We start from the raw sequence: 17,517 nt of genomic DNA on the forward strand, positions 1-17,517 counted from the left end.
GGTTCGTATAAGCTGAAAAGGAAGCGATCGAGTTGGCGGTAGCTGGCCTTGCAACACAGCTCAAGGACATGGCCTCCCAAGCAGATTATCCCTCGGCGGCGCACATGGTTCGAAACTATCGGCATATGAACGGCGCCACCCGGACCTGTACCAAGACAAGTTCAAGCGTGCGGTAGTCATGGTCAATACGAGAGGAAGGTGAAGTGCTGCAGGGAGACCAAGAAGTAGCGATGGCTGAATGGACTCGGGGAGGAACCCCTGTGTCCTGCAAATGGGTAAAGCCACCGGGGCCGCCCGGGGGATTTGATTTTGACGTGACCAAGACCGAACAAATCTTCGACCTCCTGCTCAAGGAGAAACAGTTGACGATTCCTGAAGGTCTCAAGTTCCCTACGGCGCAAGAGCTAAACGGAAAGCCATACTGCAAGTTCCACAACTCGCTTTCCCATGCCACCAACGACTGCAGGGTGTGGCGTCAGCACATCCAAGCGGCGATAGAGAAGGGGCGTTTAATTTTCAACCGATGACGCCATGAAGGTAGACACCCAGCCCTTCCCCGCCGTTAACATGGTAGAAGTCATCTACCCCGAGAGTTGCCGGCCGGGTCCCACGTTCAGCATCAACATGGTAGGACACTGGGAACCACTCTGGCAAAGATGGAGATGAGGGCAGCTGCTCTCATAGCAAGGATACGAGAGGAGGCCGCTCCACGCGATCGGCTCCATCATGATGGCAAGCGCTACGTTACGAGAGGAGAAGTGAAGAACATAAGATATCAACGACCTCTCTCGATCACCTCCGCAACAAATATGTGAGACAAGTATGACCAACGCCGACGGTCCAACTATGATGATGAAGGAGATCGTCCGGCTAGAGAAGCCGAGAAGACATCGTCGGCAGGATCGCGATGAGGAGGAGCACGAGCGCCGTGCCACGGACACATCAAGGGAGCAAGATGACAACGCCGGACATCGGGACTGCCCTTTCTTCGGACACTCGCTGGGATTCGGGAATGAGCCGATTGCCCACAATCGGCAATTGCCCGAATGCAACAAGAAGAAGAAGGAGGCAGCCAACGTGTCCGTGTTTGAGCGCTTAGGGCCTCTCCCACCACCAAGCAAACGTGCTTGAGTCACTTCGTTGGGCAGATCTTGAGGATTCCGAAGACGAAGGACTAGAAGAAGAAGAAGACAGGTGCCACCGTCCAAGGTGGTGCCACGACGGACTCAGCCGTTCACAAAAACGCAGGGTTCGGCGGTTGCGCGGCCCGGAGGAAGCCGAAAGGTTATACCTGCATACGCTAAGGAAGGCACGGCCTGATCCGGCCGCAAAGGTTCGGCGAGCCCTGGATGAAGAGGGTCGTCCACGAAGAATGGAGTGGCGTCCCAAGCAAAAGAAAGCCGATGATGAAACATCGGCTGGCACAAACATGGTGCTTGTCTTGCCGACGGAGCTTAGTGTTCCACGATTATACGATGCACTTAAGGTGGACGACGAGCAGGCGCGTCAAGTCAGAAGTTGGGTTGGTTTTATCCAGCCTAACCGAGTAGCAAGATTAAACCAATGAGCAAACCGTGCGAGGCTGATCCTTGTGATCGGCCCCAAAAGTTTATGGAGGGACATTACAAAACCTTCATCGAACGAGCAAGGTGGAGGCCGATTCCAGCAATCGGCCAAAATTATCTTCTGCACATATTCTGTTTGTGGTCAGCAACGATCTACTGGGCAGTGGCCACGTCGGCAGATGAAAGTCAGCATAAGTCTTTGCTAAGCCGACGTGCAAGTACGAGTGCCACGACTAACCAAGAAAGCCGATATCTGCAGTCATTCAGCAGATTCGGCTCGGGGGGCATATAGTCAGATGAACATATGCAGATAAACATGTGCAGACATGCTTGCAGTGGAACATTGGGGGCCGGTTAAGGAAAAATCGGCCAAATAAAAAAAAAAAATTCAGAAGCAAAGCCGATGCGCAGCCATCGACTTTAATACAGTTGCACAGGACCAAGGCCTACTGGCTATGTGCTCAAGGGTTTAAATCAACGTCGATGTTCAGTAGAAAGAAAGCTGATCAACGACTTATGCATCCTCGCCGGTATTCTTGCCTTGATGAAAGCTCGGGGGGCAGCTCGCCTCGGAAGTTCTTCGAAGAGCCGATTTTGATGGAATCGGCTGATTCTCGCGTTACGATTCGGAGGCTGATGGTGACACATGTGGTTGGCTCACGATTGTCCTCGCCTTGATGAAGACTCGGGGGCAACGGACTACATGAAGATTTGGTTCTTTAGAAACCAATTGGAGTTGCATCGGTTGATCTCGCGTCGTGATCCTCTCCGGAAGCAGTTCTGGTCGCGAAAGAAGATTGCTGAAGCTATGGAGAGGAATCAGGAAGGGAGGCCGTCGGCTTTTACAGATTTTGGACTGTCCTGTCGCTGCAAAGGGATTGGATTCTCAAAATAGCCGATGAGTGGTCATCGGCTAAGGGATTGCGAAGAAAATATGGTCAGATACCAAATCGCAGCCTGAAATTGAGAAGTTCTCGGCTTACGAGCTAATCGACATGAGAATCCAGCTTCATGGGCGTCCAAAAGAAGAAAAAAATCGATACATTGCTATCGGTCTTGATTTGACAGGCGGAAGGAATGAAATTGGGGCAATTGAAGGATGAATCAAAAGAACAATTTCATTAATTCAGAGGAGCGGCTTTACAAGAAAGAGCCGATGGCTCTCAAAAGAGGGATCTAGTGCCTAGCGCACTGCTACTACTAGTCCTATTCTACTAGTCGTCGCTGTCCTCGTCGTCACCGCCGTCGATGTCGTCGGCGCTGCTCCCGGGGAGCTCCTCGTCGCTGCTACCCCAGCCCATGGCCGGAGCCTCTTCCTCCTCGTCATCATCATCGTCCTCGCTGTCCGCCCAGGAGCGGAAGCGCTTGGTTGGCGGGTACCCGGCGGAAGAGGAAGATTCATCTTCCTCCTCCTCTTCTTCTTCTTCGTCGTCATCTTCATCCTCGCTGTCCGCCCACATGCGGGAGCGCTTCTTCAGCGAGAGCTTGGCGGAGGGGAAGGTCTTGGCCTTCGCTACTTCTCCTTCTTTCTTCTCATTATCGGAGGGGAGGGGGTCCACTTCGGAAGAAGGTTTGTCCTCGTTCTTCTTCGGCGAGAATGGGGGGAAGAGGTTTGAGAAGGAGGAGGAAGAGGAAGACATTGCTGAGGGAGAAGAGGGTTTTTTGGGTGCCGATGGCTGGAACGAGAGGAAGGGGATGAAGAAAGCTAATCGATCGGCACAGTTAAATAATGAGGAGCCTGGTGGAAATTTACTGTCATTACAGTTTCCAAGGAGATGACGCCAGAGCTATCGAATTTTGCAGAGAAGCTGAGAAGACAGGGCATAATGATAACGGATACTGCAACAGCTCTGCTCTGCCACGACATGACCCGACGAAGGAACGCTTAATGATTTTGGAAAAATTATTTCCAAAACCAGGGGGGCATGTGTTATCACCAGATTTTGGTCGAATCCAGAGGTGGGCCGTAAGAGAGATGGGCTTGGAAGATTACACGTGGAAGATCTTTGAAGCGGCCTTGCACGGAGAATTTGGGCTAGTTTGCCCGTGTATCTTTAATTATAGTAGATTATATCTTAGATCAAAAGTTAGAGTTTGTATCGTGCACGGTGGGATATTCCCACGTTAGAAAGTCCGCTGGACTATAAATATGTATCTAGGGTTTATGGAATAAACAACAACACAACGTTCACCCCAAAACAAACCAATCTCGGCGCACCGCCAACTCCTTCGTCTCGAGGGTTTCAATCGGAGTAAGCGACATGTCTGCCTAGATCGCATCTTGCGATCTAGGCAGCACAAGCTCCACGTTGTTCATGCGTTGCGCGTACTTGAAGCGTCTTTGATGGCGCGCAACGTAGTTATCATAGATGTGTTAGGGTTAGCATGGCTCTTCGTATAAACATGCTTACGTAGTGCAACCCTGCATGTCTAGCCGCCCTCACGCCTATCTCGGGCGTGGGGCGGCACCTGCTTGTTCATCATCTAGTAGATCTGATCCGTTACGATTGCTCCTTGTTATGCAAGGATTAGTTTAATATCTGCAATAGTTAGGCCTTACAAAGGGGGAGGATCCGGTGGCACGTAGGGTGGCGTTCGCAAGTCCTAAACGAGGATGTTCCGCGGATCAACTTCATTGTTGGTTCTTTGGCCTTGTTTAGGATCGGCTTATGAGCACCGTGCGTGGCCGCGAGGCCCAACACTGGAGTAGGATGATCCGATTATGCGGTGAAAACCCTAAATCGTCGTAGATCTAATTAGCTTCATCTTGATCAAGCAGGATCACCAAGTATTCGTGCACCCCGTACGAATCATGGGTGAATCGGCTCTTTGAGCCGATTCACGGGATAACCCTGAGAGCCGATCGAGGCTCGTATTTAATGTTTACGTGTATGCCATGCGAGGAACTAAGCGAGGCATCCCCATCACCTTCCCGACCAGGTATAGGTCGGGTGGCACGCCCTTGCACTTCGCATCGCCGCGTGTGACCAGAAGAGCATTGCGGGCCGTCGCTCGGAGGGGTCTCAGCCAGCCGCAGCTCTAGGCTCCTCCCGGCTCTACCGTGTTGACAGGCCGCTGCCCGCCGGTGGGTTTTGGCGATCAACAGTGACAAAGATTTGATTTTTTCCTTTGATTTGATTTGTGTTTCTTTGATGCAAAAATGTTTGTTATTGATATATTAGGGTTTCACAGTCAATGGTACAAGCAATGGTGGCCTTGGTTGATGATTTGCAAAAATGACCATTTGTGTATGTGAGTGAGATTTGCATTTTTCTCAGTTTCTTATTTTCCTTTCCTTTGCTTTACTTAGGCATGTTCTAGGGTTTATTTAGTATTAGATTGAGTTTGGTAAAGGTTTCAAACCATTAGGGTAATGTAGGAGAGCATAGGTCAAAATTTGGTAATATGGCTATGTGCCACATATGCCTCTATGCATATGTTTATTTGATTTTTGTTTCTCACTTGATTTGGTTGGTAAGTACTAGGTTAGGTTTGTTGATGTTTTCAAAACATCTAAACAAGGTGGAAAAGCCTAGGTAAAAGTTTTACCAAAAAATAGCTATAGGCACATAGGCCTTTTCTTTTTAATTTACTTTCTTTTCAATTTTGATTATAATGGATGGTGAGAAGAGGGGTGAGGTTTAGGGTTTAGTGGGGTTTAACAATGGTTCACCATCATTTAGAAATGTAAAAAGGGTATTAGTCAAGATTTGCATATTAGGGCCGCATGCCCACATATGTCTTTTTATTTTCTTTTAGTTTCTTCATATTTGATCTTATTTGGTTTTGAGAAAGTTAGGGTTTAGGGTTTTAGGTTATTTCAAAATACTTTAACAATCAATTAATGGCAATAATACAACATATAAGCATGATCACTATGCCTCAAACTTAACTTAATACAAGTTTTTGTTGGTTTCCAAAATTTGGAAAAATGGAAATTTAATTTCTTCTTTGTTTGAAAATTTGGGATGTTACAGAGGCGCGGCGGTGGTAGCAGTCCAACTCCCACTTCGCGAAAGCGGGTGGCACCGCGACGCCGTAGTTGCGGCAGTGGTAGCTACCGTGGATGCGCGCGGCGTCGAACTTCACCTTCTCCGCCCCGTTGTTCTCCTTCTCGCTAGCGGGAGGAGGGGTGGAACTTTCGCCGCGCTCGGTGGAGCTCCCGCCGCGGCCAATCTGGCAGCCCCCATGCCCGTTGGAGCGCTGCCCCGCCACCATCGTCGTCGACAGGAGCTCGGGATGGTTGATCTTCGCGCGGGCTCGCTCGATTGCTCGCCGGTGGGGGTTCAATTTTACGTCGGCGAGAGGCGGAGAGGCAGAGGAGCGGATGGGGAGGCCTCCATCTGCCTAGCCGACCACCATATATGGGGGCATTTCGCGATTTTAAGCTGCGGTTTGGATCTGTTTTCCAGGCCAGACTACCGATGCAGGGTCTGGTCTGGTCCAAAAAATGGTAGAAGCCCCCATATTAACCCGAAGTGGAATTTGTAGGATGATATGAAGATCTGCTAGAGATGCTCTTAAGGAACCACTAGTTCGAGGACTCGGCCAAGGCAAAGACCTAACGGTCAAGAACCTGAACCTACCAGGTTTTGTCCGGCGGATGCCGGAGAAGCTAAAAGCTTGCAACTACCGGTCTTCTTCGCCGTACACACGACGAAGGGCATGTGAGAAAACGTTACTGTCATTTCTCTCCGAACGTGCCAAGCAACTTTGATCATCAGTCTGAATTGCCGGCGACGAAGCCGACCACCAGCGAGATACAACGATCATCCATGATGGCTCCAACTCCGAGCAGCGTCATCCAGGCCAAACTGGTGGGTACGTCGCACACTCGTACAGTTTCGCTCGCTGACCACTACGTTTGTTTGTTTTTCATGGTGAAACTGATAGAACTTGCGTCCGTGTCGTGCTTTCAGGTGCTTCTGGGAGACCTGGGCGCCGGGAAGACCAGCATCGTGGTCCGGTTCGCCAAGGGGCTCTACTACGAGTGCCAGGAGTCGACCATCGGGGCGGCCTTCTTCTCCCAGCTGCTGCCGGTGAGCGGCCGTGGCGGCGAGGGAGACGCCACCGTCAGGTTCGACATCTGGGACACCGCCGGCCAGGAGCGGTACCACAGCCTTGCCCCCATGTACTACCGCGGCGCCGCGGCCGCCGTCGTCGTCTACGATATCTGCAGCTTGGTGAGAGGGACATCTTCCCTTGGTTCAGTTATCGATGTTCTCTGAATCATCAAACAAGAAAAATTCGCTGAATATGTTATGAAGCACAGCTAGTTTCACCAGATGATTTAACTTTTCTCGATGGTGGAAAATTAAATTGATTGTGCTGCCCTGTATCGTGCTCCATCTTTAACATTGGAATTATTTTTTGATAGGTCAATTCATATTATTCCAAAACCTTATTATTTGTTTGTTTGTTGCCTAGAAAAACCTTTTGGTTTTGGATGCTCATTGCCACTCGAAAATGATTTTGATTTTGCTAAAGAATAAGCCTGTACTATGGAAAAATAAGTCTTTTTCTTCCAAATATTTTTACGAATACGCTTTTTTGACATTGAAGTACGTTTTTTTGGCGATTTTTTCTGCGTGTGGGCGTCAGGATTCGTACATCCGAGCAAAGAAGTGGGTAGACGAGCTTCAGAGACAAGGTACTACTTAACATACAGAAGCTAAGAACGTGTCACGTTTCTGTGCACCCTGCTTCAGTTTGGTTCCAAAACCAGTAGAACACACTCTGCTTTCCATCTCTGAAACTGCCACTCGCCTCCCCCGTAGCCGAATTGGATTTGAGTGCTTAGATCTTGCATTCTTGCGCATGTCCAAACAGGGAATCCACATTTGGTGATGGCGCTAGTGGGCAACAAGGTTGATTTAGAACAGAAGAGGAAGGTCCGGACACAGGTACATGCATGAATTCCGAACATTTCTGCAAGAGAGGAGTACATCTCATCTATAGTTTTTCTCTGATGACAGGAAGCGTTGGAGTACGCGGAACGAAACGGCCTCTTCTTTGTGGAGACGTCGGCGAAGACAGCGCAGAACGTCCACGAGCTCTTCTACGAGCTAGGTAAGCACTGACTGATAGTCTTCTGATTCGCTGCTTATATAACCTCAGCATTGGCAATGCCTGTGTGCATCTAAGTTATGCAAATGCAGGGTGTAATGATTAAACTTGTTAAGTGATAAAGCGTCTATTATCGAAAAAAAAAATCTCTGTAAAACATCGTTGATTGAACAATCAGCTGCTTCACTGACCAGCCGCGTGTATGTGATGTGTGTGTCTTGATCGGCAGCCGAGAGACTGGTGAAGGTGCGGCCCAATCGTCCCGCCGGGATGTTCCTTCACGAACGGCGCGGCGGTGGCGGTAGGGGACGGTGGTTATGTTGCTCCGGGTGATCCATGGGCGCAGATGGGCGATGCGTCGGGTGTTGGTGGACGAAGGAACTTGTGTTGTGTCAATCTGTATATGATCTGACCAGTGAGTGCTACACCTTATCTGAAATTTCAATTGTTGATGCACAGCTGAGCTATATATTTTCAGTATTAATAACAAGAAACAATGATATACAACTGCTGAACTGCATATCCAAACGTGACTAGTTTCAACATGCAAATTTTCCCCTTCGATCTATTGAAAACAGTGATTTTGATACAATTGATCACGTCTTGAAAACAAACACGACGCAGTTCATCCACTGATATACAGTGCAACCATCGCCATCAGATAGACAAACACAAAGATACCCAGGAGAGCTGCTTCAAGTGGAACCCGTCGACGGCGCTCCGCGCCGAAAGCGAGCCCCGGCGGCGCCGGCCCTCCGAGGGACCGCCCCTCGGCCTCGGTGGCGAACCTCCTGCGTCGCCGCTGCGCCTTGTGGCTGGCGCGTCTCTCCCTGACCGCTTGCGCGCGCACCTTGCGGTCGACGAACTCCTCCTCGCTGTCGTCCCTTCTTGGCGCGTAGGCGTAGTTGAGCTCGACGCCGAGCGGGAGGCCGCACACCTCCCCGTCATCCCTGCTGTCGTATTCGTAGTGGGAGTCGTCGGAACCTCTCGCATCCTCGTCCTCCTCCGTGTCGTCGCCGTCACCCTCCTCCTCCTCCTGCTCCTCTTCGTGGTTCTCATCGTCGATCATGTCATCCTCTTCTTCATCCTCCTCTACCTCCCCCTTCGTGTCCGCAGACGGCACAGCGTAACCTTGGAACTGGACGACGACCGCGTCGGCTTCGGCGTCGGCGTCTGCGTCTGCGTCGCTTCCAGGCTGCATCAGGTAGAAGCAGAACTGCTCGTCGAGCACCACCGGGGTCTGCAGCGTCACGCGGGGATTCTCCGGCGAAAGCGCCGCGAGCAAGATGTTCCGCGTGCCGATCTCGACGAAGGCGGCCACGACGCCCTGGCCGGCGGCGCTCCCCGGGTCGACGAGGAAGATGTCGGTGACGCAGAGGGGCTCGTTCGCCTCGTTGGCGCCCGGGGTTAGCGTGATCTCCTTGCCGGACTTGAGCTGCAAGGACCAGCCGTGCTCTTGGCGAAACAGCTTCTCATCATCCATGTCCATGGCCATGGCCATCCTTGATCGATCGATAGCCTCTCCTGTAGTCTGTAGCCCCTTTTCGTGATCGTGAACGAGACCTAGCTTTGCTTTCCGTATCAGCCGCACCGATCCTCCGTGCTTATATTGACCGGCCCGGCCCGGCCGGGAACTCATGCCGATTCCGAGAGGTGATGGATGTTTTACATCGCCCCACCAAACGGATTCTAATCCTCCACGGACACGGGTTGGATTGCGATTTGGACTCGGAGCACAAACCGACCAAGCTCGCGCCGGTATAGCTGTACTCATGGTGAGTCGATGGAATTTGGCAAGGTGTGGTATACGTACGACCACGTGACAACAAATTATTCCTGTAGTAAATAAAATAAATACTTCCTCTATGGAAAAGGCTTTTCGGGGGCTGCGACGTTGCGAGCCTCCGGGTGCTTGGCCCTCCGATCTTCTTTCACCGTGGAGAAAATTGCACTTAACACCATATATTGGGACATGTTTTGCAGAAACTACAACCATGATTTGTTTTTACATAGAACACCATATATTATTGGTTGCATAAAACACTAAGTAGGATCATTACCTCGTTTGATACATAACTAGTCCCATAAGCCCACTAACAGTACATACGTGGACTCCGGTGTGGACTCCGACTATGACTTGCCGCATAACTCTTCCTACTGTTCAACCCCGCCGCCACCATCTCCGTCTCTGACCATCGTCGTCGCCTCCCTCCTCTGGAACAGTGGAATAGATCCCCGCCCTAGGTCCATGAGCAAAATGGTCGAGAGGGAGGTAGGTTCTCCGGCGCATGCGACGACGGTGGTGGCGACGCCTGCTGCGATGCCTAGATCTCCGCCTCGAGACCAATCCACCGGGAGCACTCCTCGGCCTTGGAAATGGCCACGGTGTGCATGACGACATCTTCCTTCATCACCTCGGGATCCTCTTCCATGGGCTCGTAGTCCGCGTCGTCGTCCTTCGGCGGGTCCACGACTAGGCATGCATGTAGGTGTCTGCCCGCGGTATTGCGAACGGTCGGATCGTCCGTGGCGCAGCGTGGGAAAGGTGTACCCCGACGAATCCTCTTTCATTGGCACATACTCCTCCTTCATGGGCGGCGGTGGTAGTGGTTGTTACGCCTCGTAGGCCTCGTAGTTGACATCGTCGTTGTCGAGGCCCTCGAGGTGCGCCCTCGGTCATCTACCGTCGAGCGTCGTGCATGGCCTCAAACTACCGGCTCCACATCAGGGAGTCGACGGTGTACATCGGATCCCGCCGCAGATTGGGCGGGAGGTGGGCTCGGCGTCGGAGGATCTCCGGGCGGCACGCAGAGTCGTGCAAGGGGATGGCCGAGACTCGCACCCGCACCTAGTTATTAAGATCACGCGCATGTGCATGGGAAGATAGAGTTGGTGGGATGTTACCGACGTGTGGCTAGGGCCCACAGACGGAGAAGAGGATCCAACGCACGCTTCCGTCCAATACTCCGCGCGCCGCCATGAGGTGCGTCCATGGTGACAATGTCGAATCGTTGGTGGGCTGCCGCCACCGCGACCATGCCTCTCGCTGCCGCCGCCTCCTAGCTGCTCGCCGCCGCCTTCCAAGCCGCACGTCTCCGTGCAACACCGGTGCTCCACAAGTACCTCCTACCGTCGCAATCTCTTGCTCGCACGACCTCCGACGAAGACGCCGCCACCTGGAGCTCCGCCGTTGCCTTCCAAGCCGCGCGCCACCGAGTGGCACCGGTGCTCCACACGCACCTCCAACCCTCGTCCTCACCTGCTCGCACGGCCTCCGACGAGGATGCCGCCACCTGGAGCTCCGACCCCGTTACTCCGACAACCGTCGGCCTCCTCGTAAGGCATGGAGCTTGCCCCGCGGTGCTACGATAGCGGTTTTCGGGCATCAACCAGTCCTATATCGCCAGAGCTGCAAAGGGTGGCCATCGGTGCTATAAGCGCTGCTCGCTAGAGCTATAAATGAAGGAAGTCGGTGCTGCAAAAAGCTGCTCGCTGGAGCTGCAAAGGCTAGCTGTAAATGGGCTTCGATGATGCTACAATACCTCTGCAGCGCTGCTACAAATGAGCATCGGCGGTGCTGCAAAGGCTGCTCGCTGGAGCTGCAAATCATCAACAACGGTGCTGCAAACACTCGGCGGCAATGCTGCAAATGTTCAAAGGGTTTGCTGCTTTAGTATAAATTTTATGAAGTGGGCGCACCTCCGCGTGGCACGTCGCATCGTCGGTTCTGAGGAGGAGACCAAAGGCCGGGCCACCGTCTTCCCCATAAGCCGCCACACTTACTCTGACTCCTCATGCATGGTGATCCTCCCCCGAGGACATGGCCTACTGCTACTCGCCTCGGGCTTCTTCGACGGCCTACCACCAACCTCTATCTTTTCCTCTTTTTTTTCATGACCCCTTCCCTTCAACCTTAGGAACTTGGAGACCAAGCCAGCTACGAGATGGAGCTCTTGCCCGGAGTGTTGGGCAGGATCCTGGTCATTCCCCGGACACTAGGAGGTAGCGCCGGCCGGCATCGATTTCTGGCGGCATCGTGTTGCAAAGGCTGGTCCGTCCCGTCGTGTGTGGTTGGCGGCGAAGCTGCAAAAAGGGGGTTGATGTGGTGCGAGCGGTGGGCGGCGGCAGAGTTGCAAAGAATGAGTGGCGATGCTGCGAATGGTGCTCGTTTGAGCTGCAAAAGAAGGGCTATGCTGCTGCAAATAGTTAGCGCTGGTGCTTCAAAATTGCCAGCGGCGTGCTTCAAGCATTAAACGAATGGTGCTACCAATAGTTAGTGGTGATGCTACAAAAGGTCAGCAACGGTGCTACAAACGGTCACTAATGGTGCTACCAACAGTTCGTATTGGTGCTTCAAGGAGCATGTGACGGTGCTATCAGAAGGAGTTGAAATGCTGTCAGCAGTCCACCGGGAGGGGTAGTTCTCGATACTACAATAGTATAAATTTTGTGCTACAGATGTTACATTGTTCTTCTACTTTAGTATAATTCTTGTGCTACAATCTCTCCGGCGAGGTCTCCGGTGAGGTCTCCAACAAGTCTCCACCGAGGTCTGTGTTCGACGTGTCATTTTTATTTTATTTTCTGGATGAACCGTTTTTGCTTCAATCAAGCAAAAGTGGGGCTTTTTTTTCTGCGATTGAGCAAATTAAGGATTTTGCCTAAAAGTGGACATGTATCAGCATGTGAAGCAGGAGGCTGGAAGGTTTGGTGTCTCCGGAGGATTGCTAGGGCTATCCTTCCTATATTTCAAAATAAGTGTCGGTGGTCTAAATATATCTAAACAGGTTTTATGTACATGTCCGCTCATTTTGGTAAAAAATGCAACACTTTTTTGACTATCAATACTATATATATTTACTTAATAAATAATACATGGTAGAAATATACAAGATGTCTCCAGTGATTACAAATAAAGTCTAGAAGAAACCAACAATTTTTTAATGTTTTCAACCTTTTTCTTTTTTTCATGACACAATCTGTTACTTTCCTGAAAGTAGCTAAAGATAGATATCAAACCATAGAACCGTAAATACAAAAGAAGATTCTCCTATAATTTTATTTTGAGTCACAATAAAAAGGCTACATGCACACACTCATGTGTTATATTAGTCAATCAATATCGGTAAGAGTACCAACACGAGCATGCCATGGAAAACCAATCGAACGAGAGCACAAATCACCATTATCGAGGATGTAGCCGCGGGAAAAAAATATTGCGAGGTAAATTCTGTTCGCGACAACCATGAGAATAAAATTTAAAATCGATGTGACGAAGCAAAATCTCAAGGCTCATACCTGGACAATTGTAATCTTCCGGCACACCATGAACGTCGAAATGGAGATCTCGCTTATTTTGGAAGATGTCATCTCTATTGAGGCGGAGCCAAAAATAAAACGGCTACCAAAACCATAACCTAATCTATTGAAAACACTACTTTTATTAAAAACATCACGAATAGATCGGGTTCCTCACCACTCCCAATGTGGCGAGAGATGTCGCATGAGGGGGCGGGGAACCGATCTACAATCTCTCCGGCGAGGTCTCCGGTGAGTCTCCACCGAGGTCTGTGTTCGACGTGTCATTTTTATTTTATTTTCTGGATGAACCGTTTTTGCTTCAATCAAGCAAAAGTGGGGCTTTTTTTCTGCGATGCAGCAAATTAAGGATTTTGCCTAAAAGTGAACATGTGTCATCACGTGAAGCAGGAGGCTGGAAGGTTTGGTGTCTCCAGAGGATTGCTAGGGCTGTCCTTCCTATATTTCAAAATAAATGTCGGTGGTCTAAATATATCTAAACAAGTTTTATGTAGAGGTCCGCTCATTTTGGTAAAAAACGCAACACTTTTTTGACTATCAATACTATATAATTTAATTTATAAATAATACATGATAGAAATATACAAGATGTCTCCAGTGATTACAAAATAAAGTCTAGAAGAAACCAACAAATTTTTCATGTTTTCAACCTTTTTCTTTTTCCATAACACAATCTGATACTTTCGTGAAGGTAGCTAAAGATAGATATCAAACCATAGAACCGTAAATACAAAAGAAGATTTTCCTATAATTTTATTTTGAGTCACAATACAAAGGCTACATGCACACACTCATCTGCTATATTAGTCAATCAATATCGGTAACAGTACCAACACGAGCATGCCATGGAAAACCAATTGAATAGTTGCTGGGAAGTTGAGAGTACAAATCACCATTGTTGATGATGTAGCCGCGAGGAAAAATATTGCGAGGTAAATTCTGTTTGCGACAACCATGAGAAAAAAAAATCAAAATCGATGTGACGAAGCAAGATCTCAAGGCCCATACCTGGACAATTGTAATCTTCCATCACACCATGAACGTCGGAATGGAGATCTCGCTTATTTTGGAAGATGTCATCTCTATTGAGGCGGAGCCAAAAATAAAACGGCTACCAAAACCATAACCTAATCTATTGAAAACACTAATTTTATTAAAAACATCACGAATAGATCGGGTTCCTCACCACTCCCAATGTGGCGAGAGATGTCGCATGAGGGGGCGGGGAACCGATCTATGAAAAACATGGAGGTGGAGGCGGCGCTAGCTAGGTTTCCTAACACTTCATTGGAAAGGTGGAGTATCTTTCTTACCTAGGAGTCTTGGTAGTGAGGCAAAATGGCAATAAATTTGTATCATATTGCTTCACGAACTAGCAAAACAGCATAATATTTCGGAAAAAACCTAGGGGCTCTAGATGCTCGAGACAAAATTTTGAAGGGCTTCCTCATGTAGTAAGTAATATCTTCAATTCGTACCTAATTTTGTTCATCAAATCTTTTATTGAACAAATGGATAAGGCAACTTACAAATTTCCCTTTTATTGAACACAACCGATATATCTGTTACAGTACTATCTCCAAATCAAGTAAAATCAACAACACAGTTTAGCCATAGACGAGCGTCACCATGAACTAACAATACATGAGTGACATCACCAATACGAGGAACGTCAGTAGACAGAGAAACGCAAAAATTCCCGAGCGCCGGCCCACCTCGCCGTCGCTTCTCTTCTCCTCCTCGTAGCAGCTAGCGATGTCTTTGTTGCCTGAACTCACCGCATCGCCATCGTCCTCCGTGTCCGTAGCCTCGCTCTCCTTCTCGTGTTTCTCCTCGTCGTCGTCATCGTCATCCTTCTCCGTGTCCTCGCCCCCCTTCTCATGTTCCTCCTCGTCATCATCGCTATACTCCGAACTCCCGGACTCTTCATCCTCCTCCATGTCCAGAGGCTCCAGAGGACACACAATACCCCCGAAGTAGACGGCGACCCCATCGTTGGTGTCGTCGCTCTCGATGTCAGCATCATCAGCACCGGAGTCGGAGTCGGAGTAGCCTCCCTGCGGCGTCACGTAGAAACAGAACTCCTCGTCGAGCAACACCGGGATCTGCAGCACCACCTTGGGCTTCTCAGCCGACAGCGTCGCCAGTAGAAGGTCCCGCATGCCGATCTCGACGCGGGCGTCCACGGCGCCCTGGCCGGCGTCAGCCTGGCCGACGAGGGAGACCTCGTCGACCCAGATGGGCTCATCGGGCCTCGGGGTCAGCCTGTGCCCGCAGTAGCCGCTCTTGGCCACCAGGCCCCAGCGGTACGCGGCTCGCTGCTGCTCGTCCATGGCCATGCCCTGGTCCAAATCGCCGAGCACGAAGACGTTCCTGGGTGCTCTTCGTGATCGAACGAGGCCGGACGGAGCGCTTGTTTTGTGCGCCGTGAAACGCCGCCCTTGCCCTGCTTATATTGATCTCGGGAGGGCTTGCCGACTCCGACTCCCGCTCTGAGAGGAATCGTCGGTTACAAGGTGCGTGTGGTGCTTTGAGGTGCTTGTGGGAGACCTGGGCGCCGGGAAGACCAGCATCGTCGTCCGGTTCGTCAAGGGGCTCTACTACCAGTCGACCATCGGGGCGGCTTTCTTCTCGCACCGCGGTGAATTGAATTGAATTGGCGGAGTAAATTCAATGCACGAATAAAAATGCGTGGGTCGATCCGACTCCCGGGGTGGCGGGGTGTCTCATCTCATCTCACCGCACCGCGCACGGTTAAAGCGTGAACCAAAAATCAAGACAAGGAAATCCCAAACGCCGGCCCCTTCCACTTTCCCCCATTTCATCCCCCGAGACCGAGAAAAACAAGACAGCGCCGCCGCTCGGCGCTCGCTGATGCTCCTCCTCGCTCGCCCCTCGCCGGCCACCCTAGACCGCGCCCCTCACCGGCGTCGACGCCCGCCCCTATTTCCTTCCTTCCTTCCACGCCGCAGCCCCACCTCTCTCTCTCTCTCTCCATTCAATACCAGCGCCGCCGCCTACCCAACGCCGGCCCTCTTCTCTCGCACAACCTCCACCCTCCACCACCGCCGCCCTCCGCCCTCCAATCCACCCCGTGCACGCACGCCGCCATGGACCTCCGCGCCGCCCCAACCATTCCCCCAGCCCCACCTGCTAGGGTTCGGAGGCTACCAACTCCCGCTGGGCGCCGCCGGTACTCCTGATTTTCCGCCGGGCCTCCGTCGATCTACCGAGCCAGCGCCAAGGACGGCTACCACGACACGGCCGCCGTCCAACTCGGCAACGACCTGGTAGGTATGGTTTGGCAAGGGGCCGCCTTTCCTTCCGCTAATTTCCCCTGCCATGGGCTGGGCGGCATGCGGGCTTGTTCCCTCCCTATCCTCAACTCATCTGCTTGCCTGCTCTCTTTTCAGGTCACCACGGCTGGCTGCGCCCTCTCACGCCACGCCACGCCACGCCTCTCCTCCTGGCCGCACCACTACTCTCCTCTCAGGTGAGGCCCTCTTCTCCCTTGTCGGATTTCGTTTTCCTGGCGGCTCCCGTCGCTGATTGTTGGTGGATTGGCGTGTTCCTGCAGGGGACAAACCGCTGACTGTAGAGGACATCGTGCCCTGTGCCTATAGCCATGGGGCATGAGCGCGGGGAGCTGGAGGCGGAGCTCCAGGTGAGATGGATTGTGACTTGGGGTTTGGGGATTTCGGCTAGACTGCCCCGTTCGGTTTGACCCTGGAAATGGGTTTCTGATTTCTCCATCTGGCTGTGGTTTTGTAGGGGAAGAAGCGCTTTCACATGGATCCTCCCGTCGCCCACTTTGATGCCAAGGTGAGAAGTCGATACTAGCCTATCTTGGTTTTCTTTGCTACTGTTCTTAATATGGGACTGGGATCATAAAGATGCTGGTTCTATTTAGGTTCATTGGAGTATTGCCTGTCTAGTTGTTTTTTATTGCCTAATGAAATGAGTGGACTTTATAGTGCATTTATCTTCGCACTAATGTTGTCTGGTGCCCTGATGCACTTTAGAGATTGTCTATGGGCACAATTCATCAATTTTTGATCATCCATTACCAGTAGTGTATTAACTTTTTCTCTATCTAATAGCCGGGGTGTTTGCTTTTTCTTTCGTTGCTTGCGTACAATAGCATCAAAGGTCATTTATGCTATTCTGTCATTCTATCAAAATGATCAGATGTTTAATGAAATGAGTGGAATGTGTAATGCATTTAACTTCGCAGTAATGTTGTCAACTGCTCTGATGCACTTTAGAGATTGTATATGTACGATATTCGTCAATTTTTTTTATCATCCATTTAGTGTAGAAACTTGTGTTCTATGTAATGCACTGTTTCTCTTTTCTTTCATTGCTTGCGTACAATAGCATCAGAGGTCATTTATGTTATTCTATCAAATGATCGTAATTTGCCCCTGAATTCGTTTTTAAGTGTGTGATTTTATAACTAAGGTTCTAAATCTGAAATTGCTTAAACTTCCGCATTTACTCTCTCAGTATCTTACGCATTTTACCGGCTTATTTTGACTGGGGCTCTTTCTTCCCTCTTTCTTTGGTT

The 17,517-nt window shown here is 50.6% G+C and overlaps 1 protein-coding gene and 1 long non-coding RNA gene across 2 annotated transcripts; both read left to right on the plus strand.

Annotated features, from left to right (window-relative positions):
- The first annotated feature begins 6,343 nt into the window (after positions 1–6,343).
- LOC124665706 (ras-related protein RHN1-like) lies at positions 6,344–7,964 on the plus strand. The gene is made up of 6 exons (XM_047203098.1): positions 6,344–6,382; positions 6,485–6,748; positions 7,167–7,215; positions 7,395–7,468; positions 7,541–7,634; positions 7,861–7,964. Exons 1-6 carry the CDS (start codon positions 6,344–6,346, stop codon positions 7,962–7,964), a joined length of 624 nt encoding a protein of 207 aa, XP_047059054.1.
- Positions 7,965–16,363: 8,399 nt separating this feature from the next.
- Positions 16,364–16,774, plus strand: LOC124684686. The gene is made up of 3 exons (XR_006997110.1): positions 16,364–16,443; positions 16,528–16,614; positions 16,722–16,774. It is a non-coding gene; the product is annotated as an uncharacterized LOC124684686 (long non-coding RNA).
- Positions 16,775–17,517: the final 743 nt, after the last annotated feature.

This window comes from Lolium rigidum, chromosome 1, assembly GCF_022539505.1.
Source record: "Lolium rigidum isolate FL_2022 chromosome 1, APGP_CSIRO_Lrig_0.1, whole genome shotgun sequence".
NCBI classification, from domain to species: domain Eukaryota; kingdom Viridiplantae; phylum Streptophyta; class Magnoliopsida; order Poales; family Poaceae; genus Lolium; species Lolium rigidum.

What these genes read in the sequence shown, in the direction of transcription:
- LOC124665706 (XM_047203098.1), top strand. Translation starts at nt 6,344, where the DNA reads ATGGCTCCAACTCCGAGCAGCGTCATCCAGGCCAAACTG. An exon ending in TCTACGATATCTGCAGCTTG is followed by an intron (nt 6,749 to 7,166) that starts GTGAGAGGGACA and finishes TGTGGGCGTCAG; the next exon opens with GATTCGTACATCCGAGCAAA. An exon ending in AGAGGAAGGTCCGGACACAG is followed by an intron (nt 7,469 to 7,540) that starts GTACATGCATGA and finishes CTCTGATGACAG; the next exon opens with GAAGCGTTGGAGTACGCGGA.